The sequence below is a fragment of the Falco punctatus genome, assembly GCF_963210335.1.
Source record: "Falco punctatus genome assembly, chromosome: Z".
In the NCBI taxonomy this organism is placed as follows: Eukaryota; Metazoa; Chordata; class Aves; order Falconiformes; family Falconidae; genus Falco; species Falco punctatus.
Window position 1 is genome coordinate 14683118 of NC_137586.1, and position 25519 is coordinate 14708636.

The following is a 25519-nucleotide window of genomic DNA, read 5'->3' on the forward strand; positions in this document are numbered from 1 at the left end:
TGTTGCTGTGGCACATCTAGATGAAGCCATGAGTTTAGTGTCACATAGAAAAAAATGACTCAGTATCTCCTCTTCATAACATCCTTGGACTTCCTGTACCCAGCGGGTATGAAATTTGACTCTTTTATGTAGAGGGTCCTTTTGTGAAAAAATAAATATATAATACTGCTAGTAACTAGATTACTGAAAAGTAGCCTAGCTCATTCCATTTAATCTATAGTTATTTATATGCTCTTTATCACCGCTCTGTCTTGATCCTGATTCTGAATTGAAAGATGGTAGTATAAATCCAGGATAGCTCCACTGATATAAGTAAAGATAGATAGATTACTCAGAGTATAAGCTGTTGTATCTTCGTTTTTCTGGCTGTGTAAAGGTCAGTATTTACTTCCTTCTCCAAAGAGGGTAATTTATCTAAGTTTTGATAGAATTCATCATTTACGAGAACAAAAATGTGAAGTAGGCTGATATTCCATATGGTTAGAGCAACAATTTGTCTGGGATTCCTTGTTCTGTCTGGAAATTTTATCTGGGCAGAATTTAAGAACTTTTGCACATTTTCTATAATTTCTGGGTACCAGCCTTAATATAGCAGCAGGTCTGATGATGCTGATTAAGTATCCACATCCCATCTAGTACACATGCTCTTTATACAAGCAGAGCAAGCATTACACACGTAGATGTGTTTCTGAAAGGAAAAGCTGTGCAAAACCACAGCAGTACTAACAAAATTATAATATTACAGAGTACTGTAATCCAAAACAACTTTGTAACAAAGTCCCTCAAAAATGTGAAGTTCTCAATTCTTATGATACAGAATCTTAAAAAAAAACACCCAAACCTCTTCTTGCATCTTGCCCCTTAGCTCTTTATTTTCAATATCGCAGCTTATTTAGTTCAGCCTTAACTTTACCATCCTTGTTACACCGTATCTGTGCAGATACTATGTGGGAAATCCTATAACTCTATAGCATACGCATCTGAAGAACTAAAGAGAGCAGTCTTTAGGGGGCTTGGGTGAACAGCTTCCTCTCTCTCTTGTCTTGATAAGCCAAAGCATAATTTGTTGCTGCCTAACTTTTTATTAGAAAGTAAATTTGATGGATTTTTTCCCAGCGTTCGCTTGAGATTTCTGGACTCACTACACCGAGTTTTGCTAGGTGCTGTGTTGAGACTTGTGGAGCTCAGAGACCTTCACACTGTTCAGTAGCTGAACAGCAAGCCCTGCGTATGTGCATAGGTTGGAATATAGGAAGGGAAGTTTCCCAGCTATAGCAGCTGCCTTTTCTGCCTGGAGTTTAACAGCAGTAGTAACAGAGTGGCTGCAGCTTCATGCAGCCCCCGGCAGAGAGGTGCTATAAATTATGCCTAAGCCCCTCAACATTGACCTGGCAAATGCAAAGTCCACTAAAGTCACTAAAAGTCTTTCTCTTGGCTTTACCACCTTTGGATCAACCCCAGTAAGGCAATTGCATTAATAAGGTCTGCAGAACTAGATGTTTCAAGTTACAAACAATGTGTCTCATTCATATCGGATCGGTAACAACAAATGCTAAGTCAGATAAGGGAAGAACTCACCTTCAAATTACAAGCAGAACATATCTTTCTTTTTACTTTCTTTGTCAGAAAATAAATCAATAGGTTCATGTCAAGGGGACAGCTGGCTCATCATGTCCCTCTTCATATCCTCGCTAGGTAAGGAGGTCTTAAGCTGTGCTCGGTGGTGTCACACACTGCTCTGCAGGACGGAGATGGGCAACAAGCTGATACTGGGAGGAGACTGCATGGCCTTCTCCAGGAATTTCATATGTAACTTGGAGTCCAAACCCAATCCCTCACAGTGACTTCACCTCTGCAGTGGGTAGCAGAGAAGTGAGGGCAAGACGGTGAGCGCTGAACCCGGGGTGTTAATTTTGGGAAAACGAACTCAAGATGGATAGAGGGGCAGCTGCACACGGTCCTATACCCCACACACCCTACAGCATGACGGGAACGTTGAGTGGAAATGCATGCATCAAACCTGATCCTTGGCATTAGGCAACTGTGCTGGAAAATATCTGGCCTTGAATTTCAAAGTCAAAGGAAACTGAAATGCACAGACAGGCCAGAGGGCAATAGTTGAGGTAGCGTTAAATGCACTAGCATGGATATAACATGTGATGTGTGTGCACAGCTTCCCTGCACAGAAACCATTACCCACTTTCGGAGTTATGATTACATTAACAGAAAGGTACCCACAGCTTCTGAAACTGCATTACAGACCAGCACCATTTTCTTTATAGTGTTTTGCAACCTGCCAGAACAGCTGAGACCTGAAATATTAATCTACTACATAGTCTTGATGAATAAAAGTGAGGCTGGATTATGACTTTTCCTAGTCCATAAATCTGCTGCTCTATGACTACTCAAAAGTTCATTTGGTCTTGTGCTCTCTAGGAAAAAAAGTCTCCCATGTGCCACACATTAAAAATCTGGGCAGTTCATGTGCCAGCTGTTGCCTCCAAACAGTCATGCCTAATAACCACAGATGAATTTGTCCCTCGAGAATTTGGTAGAACCTTGGTATTACCCTATGCAGGTGAAGCAAAGGGAAATTGCTATATTGTGTAAAATACCTTTCAGCCCAAAGAATAAGAATCATGGTTTTATGACAGAATGAGCATCTCACTAACCCATTGGTTTCATATTTAGGCAAGCAGGGGGCTTTTCTGATGGTAAGAAAGAGGTAAGATTATTTCAAGTTAGGCTTACGAAATAAATAACACAACTTTCTTGTTATATATCAATTTTCTTGGCCAAAAATTAAAAATTTAAAGGTTTCACAGTTGCTTCACCAGGTAATCTTATCTTAGTGGTGCAATATCTTAATGGTCTATTGATTGAATCTTGCTACCTTCTATTTTTAAAGAAGTAGTATTACTCTGTTAAGGCAAACATGAAAAACTGCTTCTAAAGATCTTTAAAAAGTTTTATGACTTTTCAAAAGCTTCTTAGAGGCTTACCAAGCTCCAAGACAGCTGGAATTAACTCTACAGTATTCTCTCTGTGTTTCTGAGACAGTGAATTAATCTGTGGCAAGTGAAGTTCCCAGTGGTCTTTGGAAAGAGACAGAGGAGGAGCATCTTAGATGAATCAGTGCACAAAATTAGTTGGAGACCTTTTACCTTTTACATTCATCCAAATTGGGACACCATGTGATGCCCACAGTGGTTTTTTAATGTCAAGTCCCAGAGATTAACTGGTATTTGAGGGAGTGTGTTGCATCCAGGGTGGTTCATTAAAAAACAGAAACTTCAGAAACATGACTGGACTCCTACAAGGTATGTAGTGTCCACTCTGCAGCTTTCTCCTCGATACTCTGACTTCAGAAATATTCAACTTAAAACTTTTGCTGTTTCCTCCAGTGCTTACAATTCCCTATGGAAGGAGCAGAAGAGACTGAGTGAACTAGCAGATCCTGTGATGTTCCACTTCTCCTGCAATGGCCTTTCCAGAAGTGTCATTTCTTCTGCAAATCCATCCTTAACTGCTCCTTTCTGTAAGTAAGGAGAGTGGTGAGATTCATGGAGAATCAGGTAATTCATGGGGGCACAATGAATAGGTATCAGTGCGTAAAGGAAATGAGGCTGCATATGTTCATCCTTCTCCCTGTCACTTGCTTCACAGAAGTGTCTTCAATTTAAGGGTGAAGTGATAAAACTGGAGCATGATTCTCCCCTTCAGACTTCACTTTTCCATAGCAGAGATTGATGAGAATCACATTCCTTCTGCACACAGAGCAGAAGCAGGCAATAGTGCGCTTGCCTGTAGTGCACAGGTACTCCTTCCAACAGAATGGGAATTAACAGCAGATTTGAAAGAGCCATGAAACACGGGACTTTTCATCTGTTATTTTGCAGAATTCATCCCTTCTCCCCCTTATTCACTGTAAATAAACTACGCAAGTCCAAAGGTGCATGGAGTTTACTGTAAAATCTGCATGTTTCTTTGTGATACATCTCTTCTTTCCTCATTGTGAAATCCTGATCAGGAAAGTAGAGGAAATACCCCAGGGAATTATACCATAAGCAGGAGCTACATACTGGTCTGTGAGGTTGACGGATGAGAGGATGGGAAAAGCACGCATATTACATAAAATAGAAAACCAATGAAAGTCAATACTTGAAGTCATATTCTTTTTGAGAGTAGCAGAAAGACTGAAATGGGAAAATTAATATGAAGATGGCGCCCAGAACTCCTCAAAGCTCTACGGACCATACATTTTTCTTTATATCATGATCATAAACTGAAAAGAAAAAATAAGCCTATATTAGGCAATACATAATTTCCCCAGTACCTCCCATACTTGCAAATGTTTGGTGCAATCAGGTTCTGTGAGTGTCTAAAGCAAGTTTGTAAAACAGTTCATTTCTTCCTTCTGCTGCTTTTCATTACATTTACTGTGTGTCTGAAGTCTAGCAAGAATTAACTTGTTAACAAGAGAACGTGTTCCATTTAATCACCCGGAATACAACTGGCAAATACTGACCTATCTGAGATGAGATGGTGAGAGGTGAGAGAGATGCATAACAATATACTTACATTCTTTGGGAGCATATTCTGGAATTTGGGTCTTCGCACTGCTGCTGTTTCTTTGTGAGCTGAATAAGGGACAATATAAAGAACTTTCTGAGCTCAAAACAATGCTTTCTGCAACATTACCAAAACCAAAGAAGATAAAAGGAAAACAAAGTTATTAAAACTGGAACCTATAAATACACAAATAACTCTGATAAAAAGGATAATTCAACAACTTTGTCATAAACCACAAGCGTAAGGTTTGGCTTTTACAAGCTACCACTTATGTTGCTAGCCCTATTTCCCAGTGGCTCCTTGTGCTTATGAATCTGTCCATCTTGAGGTTGAATTTGCTCTGAGTTATCTTTGAGGCTTACTTAGGCATTTGTAGCATACTGGCATCCTAATCCATAACCAAAGCACTGTAAAATTATTTGCTATATAAGTAAGAAACAGTACTGTTTACAAAAAGAAGCTTGCAGAATAAAATAGGTTGTGAACATGTAAGACTACAACATCTATTTTGGAATGTTGCCACAAATTAATTACTGTGTTCACCACTAATCACACTTATTTTAAATCTTAAACAAAGTAATGAAGTTGGCCCACAAGCAGAAGAAAGGAACATTAAATATTTATCCAGTGTAATCTTATTGTTTTAACAGTGCAATGCATACTAATTCCTAATTATAAATGTACTGCTGATACTTAACAAAGTGTCATCCTGTGACTAATAAAAATGTGTAGCATAGTAGGAAAGAGCACTTTATAACCTGCTAAGTGGCATAAAAAAATGAAAATGAGTGAGGGCAAAAGAGTGAGACAATAAGGAACACAATAGTTTATACCAGCCAGGTGACTGCTATGACTATTATTAATCTGGTTGCTCATCATCCTCCCATTCCTCCCTTTTGTTCTCAGCATTTTCTTGTTGCCTGCTCAAAAGTTTTGGGCACAACAAGGACTTCTATGTTATCTATTTGTCTCTGTGTGTGGAACTACTGGTCTTGACTGGGGTTTATAAGTCTTTGTACAGTACAAGTAACCAGTGAAATGTAATTAATAAAACCCGCCTGAAAGTAAGAAGCAGGGAGATGGGGACAGAGTGGACAGTCTAAAGAAAGAAGACTGTAAGGACTCTCATCCGATGCAGATGTGGTCAGCAGAGGCCCTTCTTTGGAGCACAGTTATTGCTTGCAGGTGCATGGGCTGCTCATGTGTATTGACGTTCTGGCTATGCCACAGCCAATCCGTATGAGAGACAATGGAGGAGAGAAAGACTCCGAGTCCTTGGGAAGTGTAATGGGCTTAAACTGTCAGTTGGGCAAATAAATATGTGGCAAATATTTATTGATGTGACCAAGGCAGAAAACTGATGCTGCTTTGTTTGGTTTTGTATTTTCAGCACTTAATACGTGTAAATGTGTAGTATGTCTTTGATGTATGGTTGTTTCTATATTGAACTGTGAGTAAATGCAGGCATAGTTTGTTTTGGTTTTTTGCCCCAAATGAGTTAAATCTAGGCTCCATAGACTGTCTATGGAAAAGAGAGAGAAGACAAGAGCCTTGAAGGCTCAATTCAGACCCAGATCTAATATAAGTAGATGGTGCCAGCAGCTAAGAGCCTAATAAGATAAACTCATCCCTTCACCATTTCAAGGTAGTTTAAATTTACATTAATCTTTATGTGTTTCCTAATAATACCCTAAAGCAGAAACCCTACCAACTCTACAGGGAAATTAGAGTTCCCATTACCCTTGCTCCCTGAGATGGTTGAGCAGCCTGAACTTCCTTACTGACCTGCTCAGATGTATGCTGGCTGTAGGGCCACATTTGCCTGTGGGTAAAGCTGCCCTAAGTATGTGTTGTAGACTTCTTTGGTGCCCTAGGCACTAAAACACTCTTAAACACTTTCAGTTACTACCTTCTTGTATCGGTCAGAAACAGGTCTACCCAAGACACCCTCATTAAGCCAGAGGGAATCAGTATATGCAGAGGAGTTATGACTTTAGATGGCATATTGTAATATGCACTCCAAGCACATCTATGACATTTTGTAAATGATGAATGAAATAATAAATGTGAACAGCCATTATATTGCAAGGTAATTAATTATTTGGGTTTTTACCAGTTAGATATTTATTATAATGATTAGTGGAAGCAAAAAAATATACATTCATGAAACATTACTGTTTTCTAATTAAATTATAATAAGATACAAATTACTGTGATTCATTTTTTATTGCTATAAAACCAAATATGACCTGCTAAAATAATGTTTGCTGGTTTTAAGTGACATTTACATTTATGAGGTTTGTGTTTGAAAACCAGTAAGTAATTGTTACTCTGTTTCCCATAAATTTATAAAGTTACTGAAGTCAATAAAAAGATCCTTACTTCTATATAATCCTATGTATCACAAATACAGATTGGTATAACTCATAGTCGGTACCTCATGTTGGAATTAATACCAGCATGGTAATATAGGTATAATGACCTTGGCATACTAAGAGGATATTAAAGGTCAAGAGTTTATGCACTTCCTTCAAGCAGAACCTATGAAAAATTCCTGATAAAAATCTATAGTGGATTATGGATGAATTGACACAATGCCACATATCCAGAAATCATCTTTTACAAAGTTGCAGATTATTGAGATAAAAAGAGAGAAAAAAAATTTTTTTGAGGCTTTAGTTAAAGAGAGAAAAATCCATTCTTCATTATTATGAAAATATATACATTCCTAATTTCCTAAACTGAGCCCTACACTGTCATCATAAAAAGAACTATAAAGGTGTGAAATAACCCATTTCATCATAGATTACTCTGTTTTTATACTTCCACCTCAGAAGACTTCACTGTTTTTCTTCTGATCTTATTCTGGACTAAATGTGTCCACATATGGAGCTACTCTGGAAAATGCTATAATTTTACATGTTCCTTTTAACCCAAATATCTCCCAAGTGAAGACAAGCCCCAAGGCAAAGACATGGCTTTCCCCCCTGCCATGAATCACAGTGGAAAAGCCTGCAAACCCCACTGGCCAGACTTCCACAAACTCCAGTCTCTCCATCTGCTCACTTAAATGCCCATAGAGAAAGGCTTTTTCACTTCTACTAAATAGTTTGGGGTAAACATCCTGCTTTAGCTCATTCCACAGCAAACTGCTTCCTCAGTGATTTATTCTAAAACCAGGTGTTTAAAATAATCCTAGGGATCTATTTTTCACTAAGAATGAACACGGTCTACAGACCTGCTAAAAACACTTTGTTTCATCATGACACTTGATGTGCCAACTATGAAATTTACCCCCAAAATCCAGTCCTGTTACACTGGACCTCCAAAACCTGAAAGGGAAGCTATGGCCATGTTTGAACATTTGGTGCTTTACGTTTGTATCTATTTTTATCTTTTCAAAGAAAAGTGATGGTTCTTGATTTCAGCACTTACAAATCCCATGTGACACACCAGTGTAATGCAGTTGCAAGCTGAATTGAGTCAACTCTTCTGGATGTAGATCTTTCAGAAGGGTCTGGGTACACCAAAATGTGAGAGAGTGTTTCTCCTGTCTGCCCAGGACATCATTCCTTGCATTCCTGTTCCAGCATGCACATGTGTTGCCTCTTAGAGAAGAGATATGAGCGGAAAACTCTGCTCTGTGTTGTATTCCTTTGCTTCCCAGAGTAAGAAACTATGTGGACTAGAGCCCAATTCCCTCTTGTATCTATAGTCTGGGAGAAAGGACAAAATACTTGAGTTGAACACAGGTCTAGTACATCCAAATGCATGTGCTGGCTTAGTTAGTGTCTTCTCCAGTGGAGTATGTTCAGTAGATAATGATGGGAAACTGTCTCCACTATCACTAAGACTCCTGGGCTTAAGGACTTCCAAAAGATCAGTCATCCAAAGTGTCTCAGTCCTTATCAATAGCTATATACAACCACTGGTGAACCAGGCACATGGTAGATAGTTTACAGATTGATGTACTTTCGATGGCAAAAAAATCTCATCACTGGCATAGAGATGGCTCCGAGGTTGGATCCAATCACAGACCATTGATTAAAGCCAAATCCAGACAAAGGAATTTCAGGTGAGGACAAGGAAGAGCAAATAGATGAATATGGAGCCATGGTGTGTCATTAGTAATAACAGTGCCCCTCTGACACAGTAGAGTCCTCCAAGAAAAAGGTAATTTTTTCATCTGTAAGAGAATGATGTATCTCAGAAGCTGGTCTGAGACTGGCAAATGAATCCCTGCCAAAACTCAGACTGTCAGAAGTAACATGGTACATTTCACTCACCCTGCCTTCTCCCAGATTAATGAACAGCAAAGGCGTGTGTTTATCTTTTAATAAACACAGTTGTAATTTTCTAATTAGTTCTAATTCTAGTTCTAAATTTTAATTCTGGTTTTTAATTTAATTCCACTAAAATAACAATAACAAATGTGTGCCAAGCATTATTTATGTTAATCAGTATGCTACTGGAAGACAGCTGAGGACTATGCCAACAAGGAGAGTGTAAAAACCTTACCAGTGAGAAAGCCACCAGGATTCATTCTGTTATTAGGAGGGAATTCAATGGGCTTGCAGTGGATTACCTGTGTTGGTAGGATTTTCAGGAAGAGCACCTGTCCATACACCCACTCAATATCCCATGCATCCTATCAGGAGGCAAGTTTCCAGCTTGCATGGCTGCAGAGATAATTTTTGAACACTTTACCTAAAACTGAAAAATCTGTCTGAAACTTACAGCTGCCTGAAACTCAGCGGTATGAACTTTTGTGATCCAATCAATCTGGCCTCAGTTTGTCCAACTACTACTTCATCACAGATCACTTTTGGTAGATAGGAATACGTGAAAGAGAAGACAGACTACAGTGGCCAGTATGAGTGCTGCCAGAAAAGAAAGTCAGAGGAAAGAAGACATAGAGGAGTGAAAGAAGGAAGGAAGGAAGGAAGGAAGGAAGGAAGGAAGGAAGGAGATCAAGGAAGAAGAAAAGCAGAAGTAGTAATGTGTTAGATGACAGCATACTGTACAAATAACAATAGCTTGGACGATATGTAAAGGAGAGATGTAGCTTTTAACCACCCCTGGCCATGATCTTTCTGCTTTTACTGATGAGTGAGCAGTCCCATGTGACTTGTGGGCAAATGTGAAGTCCAGAGTTCATTCTCTGTCTTGTGAACTGCAGTTTAACAATGCGCTGCAGTCCCTGACCCTGCCGGGAATTCCTGCCATGGGCCCCGCACTTCTCCCACACGTGCTGCGATTCCTCCGGCTCTGCAAAGGCAGGCTGGTAAGGGTGTGAGAGAGACACCACTGGCATCTCAAGTACGCTACTCGTCATCTCTAATTCCCACACCCTTGAGCATGCTCTCCTATTGGGGATCACTCTGAAACTCTCATGCTGTCCTTTCTAAGGGGACCAGGTTTCTGGCTCCTTGCTGTGTCCCTGAAGGACGCAAGGGCTGTCCTCTTCATCGTCTCCTGTGAAGACTTTGATTTCCCCGTCCAACTTCTTCCTGAGGTGCTTTTGCAGCATATGGGCTCCAGCTCCCTTCCTCTGATCTTCTGTCCAAAAGGACTTAGTCACCATTTCCTTGTCTCCTCTCATACCCCAAAAGGGTACAGCTTTCCTTATTTTCCTGTCCCAGCATTGTTCCCTCAGAGAGACAGATTTTCTTCTGATCTCCTGTTTTTTCCCCACGTTACAAAATTACAGCCTGGAACTCATTGAACAGAGTATCAGTGTTAGAAATTTAATAAAATTCAAAAAGGGACTGTATAAATATACGTAATTTATATGGACGTCAAGCCCACTCAAAGTTATTGAGGTGAACAGCAAAACAAACAAATGAAGCTCATTTCCAAACCGAAGCCCACAAAAACCCTCAAGACGTAACAGCTCTGGTGTTTCAGGGTTTAAAGCGATCTCCAACTGGCCGAGATTAGGATAAAACCTAAAGCAGAGGGCAGATAATCCCATATCTGCCTAATACGCATTTTCATGCACCTTCCTCTCTACCTGTTAAATTTCCAAGGTGGGATACCTGACCAAACAGATTTGCTCTTTTGTCCCACCCATGCTACATCGCTCAGAAGGGATGCTTTGGACTTCTTCTTGCTTATCTCTTCCTGTTTTTTCATGGGATCCTCAAACTCCACGTCTCCCCCACGCCTTCCTCCCCCACCCCTCCCCCTTCCCTCTAATCTCCGCAGGGGTTTCTATATTAGTCGGAGTGGCTGGATAGGTCTCAGCCTCCATCTGGGTGGATTAAATTTAAGTTTATCCTCTTAACTCTGCAACAACTTCCTCGCTGAATCCTCTCCCTAGCGTCACCTTCGCCCCGGCACTACGCTGCCGCTTCAGCCCCGTCCCTCCCAAGGAAACCAGGGAAAAAGGAAGGAATCATGACCCCAAGTGTCAGTGCCGTTGCGCCCTGGGGAGGGGGGCCGCCGGCTGCGGTCCCGCCGGGCGGGAGGGGGCCGAGGACATCCTCTCGCGAGGGGGGAGAGCAGGGAGGGTCCCCCCTAAGGAAGGGGTGTCACACCGCCCCGCGGTGCCCTGGTGGTCCCGGGCGCCCACCCCGCGGGCAGGGCCGGCCGGCCGAGCGGGCACCGACGGCACGGGCCGCCCCGACCCCCCCCCAGGGGCAGCGCCGGGGCCGGGAGCTGCGCGGCGGCGCCCCGGGGGGAGGTGCCGAGCCGTGCCCCGCGCCGCGGCGGCCGCCCCACGGGCGGCGGTAATCCCATCAAGGGCCGGAGCCAGCCTCCTCCCCCCTTCCCTCCCCTCCCGTCCCTCCCTGGCCGCCGCGGGTGCGCGCCCCGCCGCTCCGCTCCGCGCCGGCCCCCCAGCCCCGCTCCCCGCCCGGCTGCCGCTCAGGGGGAACGCGCGGCGGCGACCCTCGCCCGTGGCCACCGGCCACCGGCCCCCGCTTCCTGGTTCGGGCGGCGGCGGGGGAACGCGGCGCACATGGAGGTGCCGGGGCACTGCCGCCGCCGCTGCCTCGCCTCGCTGCTGCTCCTGGCTTCGTGCATCGGGTGCGCGGCGGCGCCGCCGCGGAGGAGCATCCCCCGCCGGCAAGGTAGGGTGAGCGGCGGGCCCGGTCGGGGGTCCTGGGGGTGCCGCTGGCCGGCCCGGTCGGGGGTGCCCGCTCGGCGCCCGCCCGCGCCCGGCGAAGTTCCGCGCCCCTTTGGAACCGGCGTTGCCGCGGGACGGGGGCACACGCCGGCGGGGCAGTGCCCGACACCGGGAGCGGCTGCCGGTCGTCGCGGGGGTCCGGGCGCTCCCGTGTGAAGTGAACCCGTCCGGGAGCGGCGGGGGCGGTGGGGGTGCCCGCCCCTCCTGCAGGCCCCTGCGCCGCCCGCCCGCCCGCGGCGGGGAGAGGCTGCCTCGGCGGCGGCGGGGAGACGCCCGGGGGGCGCGGGGGTGGCAGAACCCGTCTGCGATCCGTTTTCTCTGGCGTTTGACACCCGGTGCCGGTGGGTTCGCCCAAGTTACAGACCGGGACCCGGCAGCTGCTGCCGCCGAAAGGCACAACTGTTTGCCGTTTTTCCCTGGAGCCGGGGCCGGTGGTGCGGCGTGAGCAGCCCCGGTGCCGTCAGGGGGTCTGCTGCCGGCAAGGCGGTGCCGTGGTGGTGGCAGTTGTGTGTGCCGTACCGCGTAACGTAAGCACCGAGTAGTAAATGTGACAGAAAAATGGCTAGGGAAGCAATCATTCCATCAAAGAAAGTCGTTGTGCTGTCTCAAGCATGCTGTGGGGTGCTGCAAGGTCCTGCCTCAGGCTCAGCGTCACCTGCAGCCTGCGGGGTTGTGTGTGTGTGTGTGTCCGTCCCACGGCGGGCGGGGAGATGCGCACGGTGATCAGGGTGCTGGTTGTGTGGTCCTCAGTGGCTCAAAGTTAGAAACCGGGGCTCTGGGCTGCTTTTACAGCCCTTGCGGTCTGCAGTGCATGAAACAGTCAGGTAAAATGTAAACGGCGAGATGGGACAGCGCGTGGTGAAGTTTGACGTTCTGCACACTTAAAAAATGCGGCGTTAAGAGAAGATGCTGATGCCTGAGACCATCTTAAAGGCTGCGACGATCCTGGAGGCTCTGAGGCCACCACCGATTTTTATCACAGAGTTCACCGGGATGAGTTCAATGGAGAAGATAACAGGTTTAGTAAGTTCTGCCTCAGCTCGCAAAACGTTTCCAGCTTCAGACCCTTTTTTTGCATATATCCCGCAGCGTTACAGGATTTGTACTGTTGCTTTTTACACTCAGTATTGTGTGTTCTCTTGCTCTTGTGAGAAGAAAAAAACACAACACAAACCACAAACGCCTGTGCAGTTGGAAACTTAATACTTAAATACAGCCTGAGCTTAAAGCCCTTACTGGACAGATGGCTAATTTTACTGGTCTGACCTTGTCTCTTAGGGATCTAGTCCCATGATCCTTGGCATAATAGCTGCCATGAAGTACTTCAGGAAATAAGGCAGACAGTAGTTGTGAATGAGATGATTAGTAGCTTGCATTAAAATACTAGGTGTGTGAAGTTGGTGTGAATATTTTTAAAGATTCCTCCGCTCTACTGGAGCACTTGTTTCCCCTAATTGTGGCAGGATGACAGACCTGGGGGAATGTATTTCTGTGCACATTAGGTTAGAACAGTTTACAGCTCAGAAACAAATTGTTTGTAGTATTGTGGAGAAGATTAATTAACACACTAGCATTGTATTTATCTTACTTTTGTTAGCTACACATTTTACGTTCATTATTTTATAACTTATTTCAGGTTCAGTGACTGATTCAATCATTCTTTTTCTACTTCTTCGCCCGTTCTATGTGGGAGCAATTTTTTCAAAGTCTGTGTGAACATTTGAAAATGCACTTGTAGCGAGATTTGAAGAGGTAGATCCCCCAGATAGTTTGTGTGCAGCAGTATATGATTTTAATCCCATCTGCATTCTGCCAAGGGCTATTGGAATTGAGGGCTTCCAAAAATCCCATGGCTGGGTACCCACTGTGAAATGTTAAGACGCTGAGAGCAGGTATAGTTCCAGGTAGCTCAAGTCTCTACCTTGTTCTGCAGTGTGTCACATGGCTGGGAAGCTAAAAGTAGAAAGGAACTATCATTTACTCACACATCCAAAAGTAGTGGGTGAAGAAGAGATAAGATAGTAAAAAGTTAATATTTGTTTTTTCTTTCACTTTGCCCTTTTATTAGCAATAGAAATGAGACTTGTACAGGAATTGTAACTGAGGTGATAGCAAGAGGTTATATTGAGAGAGAAATAATAAAACCAGTTCATCTTCAATAACTGGGAGGTCCTGTGGGTCAAAAGAAAAAAGATACTCAAATGCATCTCCATTTTTCCAAGTTTTTCATACAGGGCTCAGCTGACAAAGATCAGTTTTGTCATCCCAAGAAAGCAGCAGAGTGAGAAATTTGTTTGTGACATTAAAAATATATAGTAAAATGGCCACAAATGCAACTTAAATTAATCTTCAGGGGAAAAAAAAGCTGTCATGCTCAAATTTGAAACATCCTGATGACTGCTAAACTCATTTGAACATTTATTTACAGTTATATGATACATTTACTAGAGACAAGGAAACGGGATGACAGACGCTTTGGGAAGGGCTTAAAACAAATCCTTAGACACCGTGTGGTGAATAGTGTAGCTGGGAGCCGATTAGACTGGGGTGTGCTGCGGGTTTCACATTGTTTTTTTGCAAAGCCTTCTGCAAACACTCAGGTTTTCACTGCTTCTGTTTCAATTTTTGGTCAACCAGTTGAAAGCTGGAGAGCCTAAACCTAGCCCCCAGTGTGTAATAGTGTTGCTAATATAATCACAATGATACTGAATTTTAATCGTTCTATGATTTTAGAGAATTACAGACGAAAGAACCAACCATTTAGCTGATTTCCCATGAATCCTTTTTTTTTTTTTTTTTTTTTTTTTGAGTATATTATGCTTGCCAACTAATATAAACAAAGAATTGGGCTTGTATTGTATCTATTTCCCAGATGTCCATAACTAGACATCACTGGCTTTGTGTGTAAATGCTGGAGAAATCAGACCAGTTAGTGTCTGAAGACTTTACAAGAGTGTAGCACTCAGTGTTGGGGCCAGATTTTCGAAAGAGCCCAGATCCCTGGTCAGAACTACAGTAAATGACTTTTTTTTCCAAAGAACTTGGCACTACAATGCTTCAATTCTTCATAAAATCTGGCTATAATAAGAGCTGCTGGATATGGAACACTTGAAACTCTAGCCCTGTTTAGGTATCAACATAGGGCAAACTACCTTGAAAGTCAGGTCTGCAGATATGGAAAATATAGCAGTCTTTGGTAAAGAAGGTGCTTATTTGAGTTTTTAAGTATTACAGATTTTTTTTTAAAAAATAGAGTGAATTGTAATTCACTGTTGTAATAAATCCCACATGTAAAGCATGCAAGGGTGAGGTTGATCTGCTGCTGAACATGAACTGTCTGGGCAAAGGAATGAGTTTAAAGCCGAATGATTCCTAATGTAAGGGCTGCAGAGCTGGCAGTGGTGCATGTCTGTGAGCTAAAACTAATAAAGAAGATGTGAATAATTTATTTGGGGAAATATTAATATCATCCTTTTGTTGTTTGTGACATAGGCCAAAAGGCAGGCTATCAGACGACAGTGTTTGATGCCTTCTACACGAATAAAACCAACCAAGCACTAATTATATACATATTTGTTGTTGTTTATCGCATTTGGGAAGAAGCTGTGTCACAATGTTGTGTGACATTTTCGTTTTTATTTGACTTGCTGTCATACCTCTGGGGTCTCTACTCGGGTAAATCTGCTAGTGATGACGAATCCCATTGCCACCTTGCACAGGTATGAGCATTCCCCCAGTACCCTCCAGGGCAGCGGTGGGAACACACTGAGGTTTTTCACTTAGCATGTCACTGTTAATCACTCATTTTGAAGTATATTTTATGATTTTAATTAGTCTTACTCACAGCAAAACATGTTGGGTCCTTTCCATCCTATCTTCCTCTGTAAAAGAAAACTTTTGATGTATATTTCTCTTGGGCACCATTTTGCCAGTGCCACCTCTAAAACTACTGTAGACTTCCACCAGTGTTCAGAAAGGTAAAATTAGACAAGACATTTTTAAGAAGTGGTGGAATTATACCTATACCAGATACTGGGGTTCCCAGTGATGCTTTGGAGAAGAGGGGTTGTTTTGGAGTTAGGGAAGTAGAGTGAGCCTTGGGAAACCTCTCTATCCTGAGGCTGTCACAGACTTGTTGTGAGGGTTTGTCAGTCATTCCCAGGCCAGATTTTCAGTTTTTGGAATGGGGTTAGAGTGCTTTTGTGCTTTTATCCTTTTCCAACGAGGCCACATTAGACAACAAAAGGACTTCTGTAGGGTGCTCAGTCAAGGCTGCTAGGCATTACCTTAGTAGTAATACATAGGTGAGGATGCTTCCATATCTTCCAGCATGCCTTGCAGAAGAAAACACCCTCTCTTTCTCTGGCAGATACACAGCGGCGCTGGACTAGGCTACAGCGGACACACAGTGACACTGGACTAAGCTACAGCACTGTGCAGAGTGTACAGGTCCTTAGGAGTGAGCACATCTGATGATCAGATTTACCTTCTTAAACTTAGTGGTAGGGATTCTGAGTGTCGGTCACCCAAAAGACGTCCTGAGGTGCAGGAGAGTAACCTGGTGTCTTAAAATGGAAGGTATCTGTGCGTAACTTCTCTTCAGTGCCCTATAAACTCATTAGCTGAGAGTGTTCGTAGGAGTTTCCTGTTCCTCAGGTCATGGTTATATTGGGACTCAACCCTATACCTGATTCTGTTTATATCCCTTTAATGTGGTCTGAAAATAAAATTAAAAAATAAAATAAAAAGAAAGAAAAGGTGACTAACATTGTTACTTTGTGATGGAGGCTCAAAACAAGACTGATAGGAACGTTCCACAGCTTTTCCGCCACAAGGAAGTGAAACACCAAAATAATGGTTATAGAAAGGTTTTCTCCTATTAAAAAGGTACTAAAATATATCAAAGATGCCTGTAATCTGAGTAAATTACCATGAAGAGGTCTCTGCAGACTTTATTATTTCATGTATTAAGGAATGTACTGTTTGGTGCCATATTTATCAGTGAATGTGCAACAGTGGTCTGTGATCATGCTAATATAAATTTTCTAAACCACAGACACACAGGAGACTGTGTTAGCTATGTGATCTTACATAAAATTTCCAATATCTCTGTGCAAACAAATAGTCTATCTAAAAAATCCCACAAACCAAACCCCAAACCTGTTTTTCATAATTCCAACCGAAACAAAATACTTTTGGGTAAGAAGAGGCAAGATTTGATTTCCTTTTATGTTTTAGTTTTAGTGAAGATGCTTACACATGATAACCAAATTAGTTGCTTCATGTAACGTGAACATCCAAACCACAGCAAAAGGTGAACTTTACTCTTTCAGACTTTTCAGTGTTGCTGAGCTGAGGACAAACACAGCGAAATTCAGCTTTGAAAGTAACTGCTTCAGGAGGACATAAGCCACCGAAAATGGGAGGCTTAGGGGGAAGCTCCATTACAACCAGGTAACTAACTCAAACCTAGGTGATGATACACTGTGTGGTGATCCATAAAACTCTACAGGTGAGCGGTGTATAGTGTGACATTCACCAGTTCTTCTACCAAGGATATGCAGCGTAACTACATCCAGGAGTAAGAACTACTCATGAGGAAAGCTTCTCAGGATATTGGCCTCCAATGAAAGAGAAATCCATGCAATATTGGTCCAGGGAGCCTTTTATTCAAAAGCAAGAGGATAGCTATGGGGCCACGGGAGAAACTCTTTCTTCCATTAGTGCCTTGCTGGCCATGTTGTTGGATAGTCAGAATGCACTGGCTTTGTTTTCTTAAAAAGATCTTTCATTCAGGCATTGCCAAAAGTTATCCAGGATGATTTTTAGAGCTAGAAGAGATTAGCCATGTGCAAGTGCTAACACATTCTGCACCTGGCTTTCTGGGTGTGTCACCAAGTGGTGATAGGGTATCTCCATTTACGTATATTAACCTTATAGTTAATAAACGCTTTTTCTAAAACAGTGCAGATAGCAGTCCCTTAAGAGCAGCTCTTCCGAGAAGTGGACCATGAGCAGTTCTGAGTATCCCCGTGTCCTCAGAGGATAGTCCGACTGGTGTAGCTCAACAGAAAGGTATCGTAGGCTAGAGGAATCCCGAACCAGATTATTATTCACATCTCTCTCGATTTTTAAAGTAATTTAAACTTGCTGGCACCTGTGAAAATGGTGGTGCAGTCAAATATCAACACCTGTGTACATTTGGAACTTGCAAGTTGAATCGTCTTTCTAAAATGAGGGGAAATGAGCATCTTATGATTTGTGAGCATGGTGCTTTCAAATACAGAAATCATTCCAATTCTTTTGATGTGTCAGAAGCATTACTGCACATACAAAGTTTTAAACCAAGACTGGCTTGTGTTGCTGAGCTCAAAAATCTGAACAAAATCCTAAGGGCAAAGATTATAGAGAACTTTTCTCAAGTTAAAGCCTTTCATGCACAAGACATTTCAACTAGAAGATAATTTTAGGAAAAAAAACATTAACAAAACCCCTTAAGCTGCAAATGATGGAACATAAATGTCTAGGACCAAAACTTTTGTGGTTTAGTTAGAAACAGCAGAAGCTAGAACTTGTTACTTGGAGCAGAAATGTGAGCTCTGTTTCATATTCTGCTTTCTGGATAGTCACAGGAGAATGCAACATGTTTCTAAAAATAAGCAGGCTTTTTATGATGAGTGTTTACAGAGATAGTCACATTGCAGCTGGTACTCCAGCCATGAACAGGGACCAAAGTTCTGCTGGCATTTTTAGTTCTCCTTCCCATTTCATGACAGTCACATTCCTACATGAACCTGATGTGTGCAGGTTGCTGCTGTTCTCATGGCAATTGAACAGCCATAATGGCAGCGCTGTGGTATGGTGAACTATGCAGTCAAGACTTACAGCTGCCTCCATATATGTGCTAAAGGACTTAGAAGGCAGAGATGAGAGTGTTCAAGCCATTTACCTCTGTGGAGTCATAAGATGAAGTAATCGTAGAGAGGCTGGTAGAAGAAACCTGCAGAACATAAGGGGTTCTTCCAGTCATTTCTGGACAAAGGACTAGACAGCACCTAAAATGGGCAGAAAGGGGTAAGAATGAGCCATGTGAACAGTCTGATGCCAAGAGAAGGATGTGGCTTGCACGGTGAGGCAGCCCTGGTAGGGGCTGGGGCCAAAGGGTCGGACTCTGTGGGCTGCAGAAGCCACTGTGCTGGCGGAGCAGGGAATGCTCTGAGAGGGTTAGGGAGTGTTAGATACTAGCTTTGTGGACATCATAGCTGTGTCTGGGTCATTCACTGTTTGTTCCCTTGTGTATTTAGTCTTTATGCCGAGATATATTTCCGTGTCTCATTGTTTCTTGCAGCAAAGAAAGTTTTCGTCCCTCCCAGTCGTTCTCCTAGCTTTCACATCCCACTGCTGGTTACTGGCGCTTTGGATACACAGCCATTTCCCGCACTAAATCCGTGCAAGGATTCAGGTTTAAAAAAACGGGTCTATTTCAGTCACTTAGTAGAGACAAAGAATTTCCTCTGTGTTTTTTTTACTGATACTGCTGGTGAATGGAGAGACTTGCTGACTGCAGAAGGTAGTGAAATTATCCCATTTCTTATGGAAGGAACTGAATCAGAGGAGAATTTCCTGCTCCTTGAGAAGGTGCCAGACATCCTCCCTGACACGGCCTTCAGCAGCCCTTAATAGTATCACAGTTGCAGTGGAACTGGTTTCTCCAGTCAGCTTGGGATGGCTGCACTGCTGCAGTGCTGGTGGGGTGCTGGTGGACGGTGCTGGTGGGGTGCTGGTGGACGTGCCCTTGCAGAGGAAAGGCCAGCAATGTCCTGGGATGCAGCAGCAGGAGTGTTGCCAGCAGGTGGAGGGAGGTGATTCTTCCTCTCTCCTGAGCGCTGATGAGACAGATCTACTGTATTGGGCCCACTTCTGGGCTGCCCAGTACAAGAAGAGACATGGACATACTGAAATGAGTCCAGCAAAGGGTCACAAGGGTGATTGAAGGACTGGAGCATCTCTGGTATGGGGAGAGGCTGAGAGGAACAGTTCAGCCTGGAGAGTAAAAGAGTCAGGGGGATCTTACCAATGTATCAATAACTATCTGGTAGGTCGAGTCATGAAGATGGAACCAGGCTCTTCTCAGTGGTGCAATGTGACAGAACTGGAGGCAATGGTTTCAAACTGGAAGCAGGAAATACCATTTAAATGTAAGAAAAAACTTTTTTGCTGTGAGGGTGACTGAGCAACCTTTTGCATTTAGCTTGCTTTTAGCTCTCCTCCATCCTGTCATGGACTGGACAAAGCAGCAACGGGACCAACTGCTCTGCTGGCTACAGAGAAGCGTGTGTTTGCTTTAGCCATGATCAATGCAAAGATGTTCGACAGGCGGTCGCTGCCATTTGACGTGGTGTAGCTATATGAGGCCTGTGCTGAAGCCTTGGAGATAAGCAACCCACGTGATTATTTTTGTCCTACTGAGGCTTGACCAGATCGTTTGTGTCCACCAATAATGAGTTCCAAAGCAATTACTTAGGACTTGTAGGGATTGTGAGAACCTAAGATGCTGTGCGTCCCATCCTCACTCTGCACGTTTGTTGCTTGTCACATGATCAGCTTTGTCCTCTTTATACTGTAATCTTTTTGTGTGTGTGTGTCCCCACAATACATGTGTGATTGTTGGGTTTTTCTGTCTCACCGCTTTTCCCGAAGATCCCCTTGAATTTTGTTTCTTGTACCAAGTAAACTGTTTCTTCAAGAGCTGTTTTGTATTGTACGTTAGTGAAACAGAAATTTGTAGTAGATAAAGCAAGGAGATTAAGAGACATCAAGGACAACATTTTTCAAATACCGTGAACGATTTTGCCATGGTTCCCATTGAAGATGATAAGCTTTGGATAGCGAACACATGGAAATTATACTCGTGTTGACTGATGTGAAAAGAAATTTTCAAGTTATTTATTGGGTATTGTAACAGTTTAAGTGGCCTTTTTATTTATATATCTATTTTATCTATATAATGAAGTGGTATTTTTTGATAATAAACACGAAGTCTTTCATATGTGGTTCTCTTATGTATTTTAACCATGTTGTAAATGCTCAGAAAATATACCAGGCTTTTATCCTTATTTTTATAATTTCATTTCAGAACAGTAATAGCCTGCTTAGCAGAGTTTATTTTCACCAGCAATGCTTAAGACCCAGTTACGAACTTGAAGCACTGTGTGGTCAGCTTTGTTAAGGCTTTTCTGTTTCTGCTTCTGATACTGTTTGGAGTGCCACGTTTTTGCAGCTCCTCCAAGGTTCATGCTTCATAGAGCCTTAGATGTGTAACCCATGAATGAAAAGAGAACAGTCTTTTTTATTTTGGTGAAGGTGGGTTAAATTCTCTTAGACTGGTGCATGAGGGGATGGAGCAGCCCTGAGGTAGGAAGGTGGAGGGAAATGCCTGAAGGGAGAGGGATGGAGGAGTGGGGAGGTGGCAGGGCAGGAGAAGGTGTGAGACCTTGCCCTTGCCACTGCCAGTGAGCTGCCCCTTTTTCTCAGCGGTATGAGGAAACTGCCCCTCTGGATGACACAGCTTTCCTTGTGTGCAGCATTTCCCCTGTGGCTAACAGGGTCTGTCTCACCTGGGCAGCAGGTGCAAACCCACTGGGGTGCCCAGCTGGAAAGCCACAGCTGCGGGCTGCTGCTGCCCATCAGCTGTGTGGCTTTTTGACCAATTGCTGTTCCCAGTGTCATCCCAGTATAGAAAACTGTGGAAGGAGACAGGGTCTGAATGTAATGCCAAAGGATGCTATCAGCATGCTGGTTCTTACCCAGCCTGTCCTACTGATTGTTAAAGTCTGTGGAACAGACATGCTATCATGCTGTTGCTTGATTTCAGCTACTTTCTAAGACTCAACTTAAAGCTCCGAGCTACTTTTAAAAAAAAATTATTTGAAAACTGATAAAGCAGCTGATAAGAGGTCAGGCAGTGTCAGGGCAGGCAGGGCCCTGGCAGCAGGCAGGACTAGCTGCAGCTTGCCAGCTGCTGGACACATCTGCAAGGACAAGGCAGCTCTAAGCCCCCAAAATCGCAAGCCAGGAAAAATGTTGAGCTTTGCATTCAAGCAGCCTGTAGGCTGAAGCAGGGAGAGATGACCCTCAGGGCTGCCCTTCGCTGGGAATAGGGACCTGGCTGTCACCTCCCTCTGCCAGACCAAGGTGCTGTGGCGATGTCAGGAGTCGGGGCAGCCATGCCCCAGTGCTGGGGCTTGGACAGCTGCAGCACAAGCCCGGTTTTAGAGGCGTGAGAGCTAGATTTTGGCTTAGGCATCCAGGAATGCACATGAGGTGGTGCAGGTGGAGCGCCATGGTGGGGCTTATTACAGGCATCTATACTGCATTTATATTGGAAGTGGAAAGCTCTCCCATTAGTAGAAATTTTTCACCAAGTTATCTCAGATGCAGTTATGCACCTGTGTTAGACAGACTGGCCCCTGATCGACCAGTAATTATTAAAACACAAGACTGTAAGGGTTATCCAGAGATTTCCCTCTCTGTTCCTCTTGACAGAGGCAGGACAGGTATAAACTAGGCCTTTGCTCAGAGATAATGGTGTCTCCTGCTTTTAATAACCTTCAGCACCAGGAATTCCCCCAAAGCGGTTCCGGTGTGTAGCCATCCACAGCCAGAATTTTTTTTTTTCTATATGTAGCTTTAAAAAAAATTATTTAAAAAATCAGTGTCTGCTTTTCCTTCACACACCTGGAAGTCACTGTGCATTGCACAGAACTGCCCTCCTCTCCCTTTGCCCGCAGTTGGAGCCTTCCTGGGAGCAGAGCCTTGCTCCAGGCAGGAGCACGGGGAGGGGAGCGTGGCTTCTGGCCTCTGCCCTTCTCTTCCGTGATCTGCAGAGCCAAGGCAAAGCAGGAAAAGCCGTGACAGAGTTGCCACTGACATTGTGCCTCTTCGTTTCTAATGGGATTCATGGTGTTGCACTGTAGCTTAAGTTCTGAGCTTTGCCTCCTTCATTCCTCTTCCTTGGGTTATAAATACCCCAATGACGGTCACCTCAGATGTACCTGGGGAAGATAACAGATGCTATATACTGCAGCAGAACAACATCACGTGGCTCCAAGCCTGCTATTATTATAGTGTTGAATGGTTTCGTTAATCGTTTTTATTACAGTATTTTTAAAGGACTAACTGAGGTTGAGTTCGTCTCTCCAAAGGTTTGTGCACCACGATCTAGGTCAAAACCTGTGACACCTCTTCATGGCCAATAATATTACTTGTGGTCTGTGCACCAGCGCTCATTGTGGCAGTGCACAGGTGATCCAGTGGATTTCCCCTGTGTGGCAGTGGTAGATGACTCGTTCAGAGCAATGACTATCAAGATTTCTCCATTTTGATGTTTTCCATGTTGTTGTTGCTACTTAGGGTGCAGGACAAGGAGAGACTGGCTGAGATTTTCCAGTGTCAGGTCATCGTCATAGTTGTGGTGGCTGGGAGATTCTTGCTGTCTTACATACCACCGCTGGGCAGTGGGAGCTGGAAAATACTTCAAAGAGATTAAAAGATGGCACATTTTTTTCATTTAGGATTTCCTGACCTTTTCCGGTTTGTCATGCTGTCTTCATTCCACTGCAGTGTTTGCATAACCTCGTTCAGTCTGTAACAAGAAGAACAAAAAGAAACAAGAAGAGGCTCTATCGCTGTTTATTGTTTTACAAATGAGAATTTCACCATTTTTTGAGCGAAAGAGTGAATGGGCCATAATATACTTTGTTTCACCTCTAGGAATAGATAGACTTTCTTCTTGAAATAAAGTTGAATACATAATAAAGTTGCATAAAGTTTGAAACAAAAGAAATTCAAAGGAATTTCTCTTTCTGGAAACTGTTCGTTTGTTGGTTTTTTTTTTTTTTGTTTGTTTGTTAGTTTGTTTTCTGAAAACTTGCATTTAGAATTAGTTTGAATTGTCTTCCATGAGGTTTTTTATTCCTGTTTCCTTATATTGTGACATGTTAGTAGTGACAACCAGCATTTCATCAATAAACTTCTGTTGTTTCATGGGACACAAACAGGAGACACATCAGCCTTGAAAATAAGGAGTCACTCAGTTGGTACCACTTAGCTGTTACCTACAGAGATTAAAAAGTAAAATAATGAAATGGTTATCTCATTTCATTGGCTTATGCCCTATCATTGATAGTAGTACAGAATACGTAGTATAAAAATTTTAATTTTTCAAGCCACGAATTAGTAAAGATGAGATGAAGAATCTGTTTTCCCCTAAATGAACTACCATATTATTGCATGTGGATTATATCAGTGAATTATTTATATATTATTTCAGGACTTGAGAGTACCTGTAGCTACCTACATGCCCTGAAACAGCATATACTTCTAAAAAGGAAAGAGAAGATAATATAGAAAATATAATTAAAATTCTAAAAGAACATTGTCCAGCCCCAACCCTTTCAGATATTCCATTAATGAATATTTTAAGATACTCTGTTTTCAGTACTATTTTAATCAATTTTAAAATGTAAATACTTTTCGAAATTTCCCCTAAAATAGTAGTATCAGCTGTGATGAGCTTTATCCAACTCATCCAAAACACTTCGGATATGAAACTTGTGAACACAAGAAATGTATTTGTTTTGAGTGGGGGTGGTAGTGGTGGTTCTATTCCCCACACCACACCGCCCCCCCGCCCCCCCCTGCCCCAATTATTCATCGCTGTAGAAAGATTTTTGGGGTCACTTCATAACTAGAAGGAAGGAGGAACTTGCCTGTGTCTGCCTGAGCAGTTTTCTTGCAGAAGCTGGAGGAAAGCATCCAGCCAAAGTGGTTGCTTCTGAGCTGTGCATGAGGCCAGCATAGTTAAGCTGGCTGGGGGCAGTGGGTAGATTATTTTGAAGTGTTCCTATGAAGTACCCAAGCCAACTCTGCTTAGAAATGCAAGGGTAGACATGGAAGTGACGTATCTGCTGTTGAACTCAGTGATGCCAAGGAACACCACAAGGCACTGGTATGTCGAGGCACTGGTGTGTCGTTGACTGGCCTAGGCTGGGAACTGTTCCCTGAAGGCAGTTTGCCTGTGGCCACCCTGATGGTAGCCTGTGGGTGTGTAATTCATGAGCAGAGGCTGTTGTATGTGGCAGTGGGAGCCACAACCGGAACGACGCTTGTATTGATGGGATAAATTTTTTCACCATTTTTAATTTGAGCTGCTTTTGTGAAGCAAAAATTTAAATAATGGTAGTTATTGTAGAATGGTAAAATTAACTTCATCTTGGGGGGAGGGCTCACATATTCTTCAGCTCACTTCTTGTTTGGTGACTTCTTCTCTGGTTCAGTTTTTGCATATTTTTAGAAGTACAGAACCAAAGAGATCTATAAACAAGGAACAAAATAGCTGTAAACATAAAAGTAAATACAATGTTGTCAGCTCAACATTGTTTATGTTGAATCCTCATTAACTTCTTGTATGTGATACACTTTATACAATGTCTAGTCATAATATGTGCAAGAGTGCTCCCCCTTGATTAATCGTTTCTTTGCATGGGACCAAAGTCATTGCTTCCCTTATCAGTTTCATTAAAGCATTTTGGCCAATATCATACTTTTTGTGCCTAACAGGCCAGAAGGGAGAATGACTGTGTTTGTACAAAATGCATTTAACTTTTTAAAAAATATAAATTGGTTCCTTGTTCTTTATGATCAGAGCTAATCTCCGTGCCTTCTTAGGTATTGACCAGATCCAATAGCAGAGGATGCTTGCAGGTGGGATCATCACTGAGACAGATCGTCAGCGTATGTACGAGTAGTAGATACATT

At 43.1% G+C, this 25519-nt stretch overlaps 1 protein-coding gene across 2 annotated transcripts in view; it reads left to right on the forward strand.

Annotated features, from left to right (window-relative positions):
* The first annotated feature begins 809 nt into the window (after nt 1-809).
* The window catches only part of EGFLAM (EGF like, fibronectin type III and laminin G domains), an 88686-nt gene continuing 63976 nt past the window's right edge, over nt 810-25519 (forward strand). The window contains exon 1 of one of the 2 annotated variants that reach the window (XM_080372115.1): nt 810-11645. In XM_080372115.1, coding sequence (XP_080228241.1) covers nt 11534-11645 — 112 coding nt within the window. In that variant the 5' untranslated portion in view covers nt 810-11533. The remainder of the gene's footprint in view (nt 11646-25519) is intronic. The other variant, XM_080372116.1, reaches the window with a different exon arrangement.